Source organism: Poecilia latipinna, unplaced genomic scaffold, assembly GCF_001443285.1.
Source record: "Poecilia latipinna isolate Pla-1442-1.1 unplaced genomic scaffold, P_latipinna-1.0 Scaffold2384, whole genome shotgun sequence".
Classification (NCBI taxonomy): Eukaryota; Metazoa; Chordata; class Actinopteri; order Cyprinodontiformes; family Poeciliidae; genus Poecilia; species Poecilia latipinna.
This window is the reverse complement of record NW_015115000.1, coordinates 38,415-48,733: the sequence shown is the minus strand read 5'-3', so window position 1 is coordinate 48,733 and position 10,319 is coordinate 38,415. Positions and strand designations below refer to the sequence as shown.

The following is a 10,319-nucleotide window of genomic DNA, read 5'->3' as shown; positions in this document are numbered from 1 at the left end:
AGCGGGGCCATGTGCGTTCACATTCACCACACACAATCAACAGTTCACAAACTAATCTGCAATTCCATCACGAAGTTAGCATCTATTGAATTCCAGTTTCTGTGTGTGTGTGTGGCTTTGTAATGCAAGCGTGATTTTCCACCTGTTTGTCCTTGTTTGATTCTCAAATGCATATCAGCTGGAGATAAAGTGGTGGATGTGGGGTAGTGATCTCAGCAGAGGACAGTGGCGGCCATGATAGATTAGGACTGGCTGCAGGGAATAATGGGAAACAACAGAAGTGAGGAACATACACACTAGCAACACAGCACTAGAGCATCTGCACATTCGCCTCAGAGACGACAAACCTGTTTCCGTGCCTGGTGTTTATCTTCCTCTACTCCTGCAGAAGCGTACAGAGAGATGGCAGGAGCAGCAACCACTGGCACAGTTTCCTTTTCCTTCCCTCGCAAACATAATTTATCACCTACAGGAGCTTACTCAGTGCATGCACGTGTATGTGTAGACAGCCTGACCTAATCTAGTGCCACCTTAACCTTATTAAAGAACAAAATGGTGACAACAGAGAGAAAGAAAAAAAGTTCTTCCTAATCCCTGTAGGAAAAAAGAAAACTGGCACCAACAGCAACTGTCCCTCAATGTCTGTCCTTTAACTCATGTCTCAAAGACACACTCTACACGTTCTGACAAACACACACGCAAAGGCTTCCAGGCAGGCTCTTGCTGAGAATAAAGGAAAAGACACCATTTGTCTTCACGTCACCTCCTGTCCCATTGCCGTCCCCTGCATGTCAAATTGTTTTATTTCTTCAGTTAATCCTTCCACAGGCATGCATCTCGCAGTATGGCACAGTCCTCCCATATGACTAATTTAAACATGGTGCACAGGGACAAGAGTCACAGATGAAAGAAGGCAAATCAAAACAGCATTTATTATAACGGCTACATTTATATGAATGTGGGTAAAACGCATCTGCACAGCACATAAACACAATTTAAACCAATTATGAATTTCATTCGCTTGTCTCTGTCAGTACGTGACTCATGGCAGGAAGAGGACACTTTGTTGGTCTCTCTCTGTAGTGTTCTCCTCTTGGTGCTGTTCCCTGCTGGGGCCATCCCTAAAAGACCAAACCCACAAATTAAAGGTTGAATGTTAAAACACATACAATCCTCACATTGTGGCCTATAATTAGTAAATACATGTGCTGCAAATTTTCTAAATATTCCAGGAATTAATCTTGAAGGGGCAGCAATATGAATTTCCAGGCACATCGTGGCATTTTATGGAACAATCACGTAACCATGTTACCTTCAGTTTTGCACAACTGAAATGCTGCCATGGCAGATTCAAGGATTTCTCAAACATGCATGAAAGAATCAAGGCAACACAGAGAGAATAACATTATAATATGATGTAAAGGTCAAAAAGTCAATTTTAAATAATACTGTCCCTTGAAGAGACCTTTGATGATAAATGTCCATAGGGTGTACAAGCTGGAGGTATAGCTTATGTGGTGCCGTAAGAGAGCATTAGGTCACATTTGAAACCAGCAGTTATATGTATGTTATTAAGTAAACCACTTGCAGCAATGCCCTTAAATACCCTAAATATTTCAGGTGACTCAAAGGCCTTTTACAACAGGGTGCTACATGTCTCAAGAATTTGCAAAAGTATGTTAATTTTCATATAATAAAACCTGCTGTGTTAATAACTTTCTACCCTGAGCTTTTCAAATATTAGATTTTTTTAGTGGGTCAATCTGAACCTTGTATTACAGTGTAAAATCCACTTTGCTTGTACAAATTCAATGGTTACAGCGACCTCGCCTGAGCCAGAATACCGTTTGTTTTTGACTCCATGTTGTTCACTGGAGATCTCTTCCCCATTACTGAAGATTGGGATAGCATTAAATGATCTAAAATACAGCACGTTTTTTTATGGAGGAGAGAAAGTATGACTAAGGGTTGACAAAGTGGCCACCTGACCAAGTGAGGATGCCCAAAACACAGTTTTTCTAGGTAGCAAATAACTTGGCTGAGTACACCTCAGCAACCACAGCGCTGTTTTCTGCTGTTTGTCCCCTACAACAGGATAGATCATTTACCACTGCAGGCACACATGCAGCATGTAAACCTGCAATTAGGAGACGCCTCCTTTTGTGGGTTTTATTGGCTCCATAGCAATCTCTTTGAATCCAACGGTACATACAAGAGTTTCTGGCATTTTAGGATTTTCCTGCCAGAAAACAGTGTGTCTGCAGTGACATACTGGCAGGCTGTGGGAAACGTCTGATAAAAAACAAACACTGTAATGAAAGTGGTGGAAACATCCACAACCAGTTGCCAAAGAGCCTGAAAACAGACTGGAGAAGATACATTGCTGATCAGGCAACACCACTGATTTTGTGAAACTTGAATTACTTTGTTCACTTCAAATCTATGGGTGTGCCAGTGCCAGGCCTCTTGAGCAGAAAATACTTTCTATATACTGAAGTATCTAAAGGGCATAGACTCTTAAGATTATTTAAAAAATACAAGGGAACATGCTGATACACACACGCTCTCTCACTCTATTTTCACACATATAAACACTGACAGCACATTAGGACTTAGTACCTAACAGGATGTCAGAGCTAAAGTTGTTGTGCTGGCTAATGATCCATTACACATTTCATATATCAGACAGAGAGAGACTGACAAGCACCACAAGGAGGGAGAACCAGGAAGAGTGGAAAGATTTAAGGTTGGAAAAGCAAAACTCAATGTCAGATAATTCTCAATCAATGTGGTTTGGTTCTTTCAGGAATCAGAATAGTTGAGTTTAAGGAAGCATAATGTTGTGATGACAAATCTCTCCGCACTGTCACATGCTGATACACATAATGATTGTAAAAACAAGGACACAGGGATGCATATGCTGCTTATGCAGTAAAAGTAACCAGCTGAATGTTATGCACCATTTCAAATGTTGACTCTCATCTCCGTTTTCCCCTCCACTGTCTTCTGACTCCAAACTGAAAACTTGGACAGCTTTTTAAAAAAACAGATATTAAAGATTACTGATTTTTTTACAAGTCAATTTCATAATAAGGTAACATGCTGGCATTTATTTATTTATTTGTTGAATTATTTACGCATGCACTGTGTATTTGCCAGAAGTTGTAGCTCCTGCTCCATAATGTGCAGCATTCGTGCGGTCATGTCGGTGTCCATGTCAGGGTCCTCACAGCCAGTCTGGTCCACGCTACAGATCTCCATAATCACTTGTGGAGCTCGAGGAAGTTGACAACCTGCCAGAGCAAATTTTAAAGACAAACAGGTGGGAAGAAGAGGTGAGGGAAAGAAGAAAGCATGATGAGTTTGACATAATGACGGAACCTTTATTTAAAAATAAATTCATAAAATGTCCAAAAAAAACATTGCGTCTTTAGGTTTGAGATAGAAAACGGATGTTTCAATTAAAATGATTAGTTTTTTATTTTGATTGAACTGCACCTACTTCTTTCCCTGTATAGTGTCATGAGATAAACAACACAATAGTTTACTAATTAGTCACCCATTATCAACTTCCATATATAATTTCACAATCTGTAAGACAAAATCCAGCTGAAATATGAAGAGAATCTGGACATTTTTAAGTCTTGGAAGGCAGAAATGAAAACCTGTATCACCTCACAATGTTTATTACTTCATTTAATTTAACCTTGAATATTCATTGAAATACATATTGTCTGCTTGAGAGTTCTGGTCCACGTGACTAGCACAAATTTCACACTCAAATATTTCAACTGAAAAAAAAAAACAAAACAAAACAAAACAGCTAACAATAACACACACAGACAGTACACACAACAATAAAATGATACGGCTATAAAATGTACATGGTTAGTTCGTTCAAAACCTATCTTACTCAGAAAAAGCAGCAAAATCTTTGTTAACACTCAGCACTGACTGGCTGCAGAGCATCTATTATTTCCCAATAAAGGACATCTACTTAATATTTTCAAGGAAACCGCTTGTTCACCATAATAAGTTAATGCACCGGATCAGTCTTAATCACTGGCATCAGGTGGCGGTGGGCTTCTCAATTAAAACTAAATTGAAAGAAATCTCATTACCCCATTTACTACACTGATTTTAGTCATTCACTGCCTCACGAAAAAACCACAGGATGGTGACTGATGCACACATGCTGCAAGAACAACACTCACCTTCTAAACTGTATGAAATCAGATTTTATCTGTTACATTCCTTCACTTTTCAGCTTGCGTTTTCCTGGCTGAACCAGCCATTGTGTTTGTAAAAGGCATGGTAGTGATTTGGTTATGACAGAGTATTTGTTAGTCTTTCTAGTCAACATGCTGACAACTGAAACATTATAAATATTTACAGCTTCGTGGTTAATGATTTTGAATCTTTGAAAAAGTAAAGTACATGTACAGTAAAATCTTAATTTACCCCGGAATAGTGACCAATGCTTCCCTACTAATTCAAATTCTGTTGGACTGAGAGCTCTGGTTTATCATTCAAGAAAAACATCTCTGGACAAACAAGGCAGCACTGAAAGGTTCACGTTGTTTGATTTCTCCAACGTATTTAATGCAACTCAGCCTGATTTACTTTGTCAAAAATTCCAGAAGACACAGGTGGAAAGCTAGGGGTGCACCGACTGCATTTTTCTGCCTGTTGGCCGATTACCTTTAAAAAAGCCTGACCTGCCGGTTCAGATTTTGGTTGATACCAATTATTTTTGTCTGAAATGGCGCTAAATATAGCAAAAATGTTGTTGAGTTGGCAACAGTAGGGGGTCACTATTGTTAACTGCAACTGTGCAGACATGACCTGGTGGGCCGGTCTATCAGTCAAACCTCTCTCACAGGAGCAGACCTGTCAAGTCTCCCGTTTTGGCTGGAAAAATACAGTTTTTTGATTTTTTATACCCCCTTTCCCTCCATGCTCCTGTATTAGTATTTTCCTGTAAATATCCCATATTATGGCGAACCACCCTCCGCTCTTATGTTAGTTCCCTCCCCACACACACACCACATCTTTGACAGTAGCACCGGACGGCGACTTTTCCCATTTACTAAAATCCAAAACTCTCTTGTGCCAGAATACTGTTTGTTTTTGACTCCATGTTGTTTACTGGATATCTCTTCCCCATTACTGAAGATCAGGATCTAAAATACAGCAATAATTTTTATGGAGAAGAGAAAGTGTAGTGGAAGTGGTTGAGGAAACCTTGGTGTTCATCTGGGCAATAGGCTGAATAGGAAATGCAACAGCGAAGCAGTTTACAAGGAAGGACAGAGTGTAAACTGCAAGATGCTGGATATCTTCTAAAAGTGTGTTGTGGAGAGTGTAATATTTTCTGCCATTATCTGCTGGGGGTAGAAGCAAAGCCAGGGACTTAAAAAGGCTAAACAATCTGGCAAAGAAGGCTGATTCTGTTATGGGAATGACTCTGGAACCTTTGGAGATGACAATGCAACGAAGAAATCTTCAGAAAATCCAGAAAATTATCAACAATCCTGAGCATCCTCTTTATAAGACTGCACTGCAACAACAGAGTTTTTAGTCAGAGGCTTCTTCAGAACTGCTGTAATACACACTGCTGCAGGAAATCTTTCTGCCCAAAGCCATTAGCATCTACAACAACTCTTTGAAGAACCTCAACTAATATTTAATTTCCCTGTGGGATTAAGTCAAGGTTCTTCAAAGAGTCAAAATGTAGTCTTAACCTTTTTTTTTCTTGAGCAAGTGGGCATGGGAGTTTTTGTGGTCCATATCAATGAAGGAATAAACAACAGATATTATATTTAATGATCTACAAAGATGAGTAATGGTATCTACTCATGCATAGCAAGTTCAAAGAAGCAAAACTGCAGGGGCTTGAAATCATGCAGTTGGAATAGGTAAAGACAGATTTTTTTCCCTAAATGACTGGATGGAAAAAAAAGGTGCATATGTTCCAAAAATGCCTTATTAACAACTTATACCATACTGCTGTTGAGAGAGCTTTCCTTTAAGAGAAGATTTTGTATGATTTGCAAACAGTGTTTTTTCTGATCACTCAAGAGTCTCAGCTCTTGTTTTGGAAGATGTGCTGTTGATTGACGGATGCAATGACGGACGTAAGAATGTGGCAAAAGGAATTATTTGAAAATACCTACAGAAGGAGTGAGTGTTAGACAGAGATAAGGGGAAGCGTAGTGGAAGAAAGGCAAAGGTAAAAGGAATGTAGCTCTGGCTACAAAGAAAGAGTGAGAGATACAAAAATGATCACAACAGTTAGTGGAATGAGTGGTGTCTCATCCCACTCCACTGCGAGCCACATCAAATTGAATCAGATTGAACATCCATCCCCACCTGCTCACTGTAAATTACATTGAGGCCCCCACTGAGAAGCTATGATGGTGTGGCTGAGCATGTGTATGTCTGTAGCACACTGATTCCTCATGCTGCTTGCTGTCTAACCAGTTTCAGCTCTTGTGTTAAAGATTTCACTCTTTCAATCTTCCATTGTCTCCTCACCCCACCTTCTCTCCTCCCTCTCTGCTGTTGTTCCTGTCTTCAGGCTGCTTTAGAACCTCCACTTAAAGCATCACTGCCGCCTGCACTGTCAGAGTAAATGGCACGGGAGGAAAGATGCACAAAATGAAGAGCTGAAAACACATCTGAACATAGATACTTCTGGACTAAATTCATTTCAATTTAGAATAAATGTTCAGTTTCGTGCTGCTGCTAAGAGCGTCACGCCCACTAAACTTTCCCACAACGCTTTTGTTACGATACGACCACAGACTAAAATGAATTTTATTTGGATTCGGTTTGATAAACAACCTCAAAATAGTGGATACTTTTTAAGTGGAAAGAGAAGCGGCATTGCATTTGCCTTCAGCACTTATTTAACTACCCAACGAAGTAAAATCCAGTGGAACCAATTGCATTCAGAAATCACCTAATTAGCACAAAAAATGTCAAGCTGTATGTAATTTAACCTCTAACCCTAGAAGTTTGTTAGATAACATTAGTGAAGGGAAAGATCTAAAAGTCACACAATCTACAAAATCTGACCTTTTTAACAAGTCATATTTTCAATGTGACAGACTTTCCGTGAATATTGCAAGGTAGTGCAAGTCTGAACCAAGTTTATTTTGTACTGAAAACATCCATGCAATAATTGTACCCTCCTAACAGTATAGTTCTACATATCTATATTGTTGAGTCATATTTTAATGCAATCTTTTTTCTTGTTATAAACCTACAGTTTGGTATAACATCAGTGTCAACTACACTCAAAAAAATAAGAGACTCAAAAAATGGTAAAACAAAAACGACAAACAGCTACGAGTTCCCCAATCGAAAATAGTTTCAAGAAATGTTTAAAACAGTCATTCATGATTGTTAGCAGAGATGTTTTTTGTGTGAATCTTCTATATTAAAAAAAACCCCATTGCACTTAGTCACTGGGAAGACAGGAGAATGATATACCTATGCTTGGTTTTGTTAGCGTAAATGAAGGATCTTGAAAAACATGTTAAGGGCTTCTGTTAAATTGACAATTTCATCAAATAGCATTGAGTGTTTGACAGATACAACATGGCAAAGTATTCTGATATATCTAGTTTGGGTGAAACTTTAAAGATTTTGTACATATTAAGTTTATTGACAAAAGACTGAAAACATAAGAGTGAAGAGAAGCAATTTGATAAATTTTGCTCCTATGGTTTTTTTGGACAGCAAATCTGCACTGGTGTATGGGGATTAAATCTTGATGACCGTTGTGTAGAATATAATTGAAACTGAAATAAAACCTGTTTTTTTTTTTGTTTTTTTTTTAGAAGTTTTTCCCTTTCTGTTTTAATATTAACTATAAACAGTGATCAAAGAGAATGCAGTTAATTGCAAAGTTAAAATTGAAAATTTTAATGAACTAAATCACAAAAACCTCTTTCACACCATATGTTAGCTCTTTCAATAACCTACTGGCTTTATTGCAATGATTTTATCATTAGCTCAGTGAAGTGTTAATGAGAGTACAGCAGCTGAATTCACTTCTCTATTAAGCCTAAATTAGAAGCACAGAATGGATGCTTTGTAAGGGAAGCCTTGCCGACTTGAAACGATTCTTCTAGGACACGACTATGGTTACCTTGTAGGAAATATGCAATTTTATCATCACTCAAACTATTTTGCAGGTAGAAAGATTATAGAGATTTTAAAAATACATCCGTTGAAATTTATGCCGTTTATTTCCAAATGTTAGAATATAATACAAAGTATTTAACAACAAGAGACCTGTAAAATCTGAATCAGTCAAAGAAACTTCCCAGTTAAAATGTCAGTGTTCTGAAATATAAAAATTAGAGGATGACAATTTAAAAACGTATAATTATCCTGCACAGTTTAGCTGAAATGTGATAATGGCGTAAAAATAGAAATTGAAAAGGTGCAATAACACAGTATGAACAAGTGTGCATTGTTTGTTCAAGCACATTTTGACTTTATTTCAGGTTTTAGTCTTCTTTGGTAGGAGTCTGACAGCAGGAAGAACAGGCATCTTGTCCTTCAAGTTTATCTAATCAGGTCAAGTTTCATAACTGATCAATTTTGGAAAAATTCAGTTTTAGTCCCTTTTGTCTTACATTTTCTCAGATTGTTGCTGATTGCATTTAAACAATAATGCTGAATTTTTGCTACCTGATTTCTTGGTAAATTAAAAACTATCACTTTAATTTGTGTTTGCCTCTCTGCAAACTATGACGTCAACTTAAGAGTGAAAATGAGCAGTGTCAGGGAAACTGATAAGAAAGTTTAATTTTATTTCAGGTTAATCAGATTCAGTATAATTGATGATAAGTGCAGTCTCAAGATAACTGAATGCTGAAGCTATATCAGAAGGTACTTTAAAAAAGTAAATCTTTAAATATCTGCACACGTGTGGGCTCACTCACAGGTGAATCCAACGTGGGACGTGACAGCAGCAAAAGTTGAACATTTTTCAACTTACCTGTGTCGCGTTGTTAACTTGCATATATGGTCCATGTGCACATCTACATGTATGAGCTCAAAATTTTACATGCACCAATTTCATGGGTCGCTTACCCGGAGGAAAGCAAGCGCTTTTCACTTTATCGCACAGAAAATGAAGGGAGAAGAGAGCAACATCACCTGCCACGTGTTGAGTCCATTATGCAGCCCAACTATTGCAGCTTTTGTATTCAACAACAATTTTGTAAATTTTTCTGCTACATTCAGTATCTTTACTTAGCTCCGATTTGCAACAAATATAATCTCAAGGCACTTTAGAAAAAAAATAAATAAATAATCTACTGTGGCACTTTTTAGAGCCACAGTAGATTCATATAGGTGGATAGAATATATCAGTGTTTTAATGAGGACAGACCTGATTCGCACGTGATAAAATACTTTATTGGATTAATGCCCAGACATGCATATATTTTCAGTACTTGCAGCATAACCATGGCATGTGTGCCATTTTGTGTCCGACAGTGATGAGGTATACTCTCTTTAAAAAATTTCCATGGTCACTGTCATGAACTTTTGGCTATAAGAGGAATCTGGTGGATTAATTGTGTACAAAATTGAATTCAGTGTAAAGGAACACGGAGCAGTAACAGGTGGCACCCAGCTTCCTTAAACTGTTCAAGGACACACATGAAAATACACAGAAGAGTGTTAGAAGAATGTGTGCAGATGTTTACCAGATGTTCTGAGTTCATTTGCTGACACTTTTTCTCTCTGGGTTGAATGAATTTGAATTCCCGTTGGCTCTGCATATCTGTCCTTCATCACTTCGCAAAGCAGGTATTCCTCAGAGTGACGTCCAAGGCTGCTGTGTGAACGATGCCCTGAAGTTACAAAAATGAATAGAAAAAGTAAGAAAGAAGCAAAGACAAATCCGACCAAGACTAATATTAACCTTATAATGCAAATGACAGATCAGCTAACAAATACCTCGAAAGACTCAATGTTAATTATTCAGACTGAAACATGCATCTTTGGATAACATAACATTGAGATATTTTAGTTCTTATTGTGTAACATGCATTCACCTTTTTGATGATTAATATAATCAATCAAAAAGAACTTACAATTGTAACAGGTTTTTTGACATTTTTAAGTCATATGGTTAATTTTTATACTTTTATCTTTAACAAGCATAAACATCTTCATCTGTAGAAATCTACAACCTCAGTTAGTTACTCCTAGTATTTCTGTGTTTCTTCTCCCCAGATACAGTCTACCAATAACTTGCTACAATCTGTTATATAGTCAGGTCATATAGTAAA

At 37.7% G+C, this 10,319-nt stretch overlaps 1 protein-coding gene across 1 annotated transcript in view; it reads right to left on the bottom strand.

Annotated features, from left to right (window-relative positions):
- Window positions 1-941: 941 nt before the first annotated feature.
- The window catches only part of LOC106937584 (zinc finger, B-box domain containing), a gene marked incomplete at its 5' end in the record, with an annotated part of 31,457 nt that continues 22,079 nt past the window's right edge, over window positions 942-10,319 (bottom strand). The window contains 4 exons of the mRNA XM_015019162.1: window positions 942-1,121; window positions 2,961-3,033; window positions 3,138-3,293; window positions 9,732-9,878. Coding sequence (XP_014874648.1) covers window positions 1,043-1,121; window positions 2,961-3,033; window positions 3,138-3,293; window positions 9,732-9,878 — 455 coding nt within the window. The remainder of the gene's footprint in view (window positions 1,122-2,960; window positions 3,034-3,137; window positions 3,294-9,731; window positions 9,879-10,319) is intronic.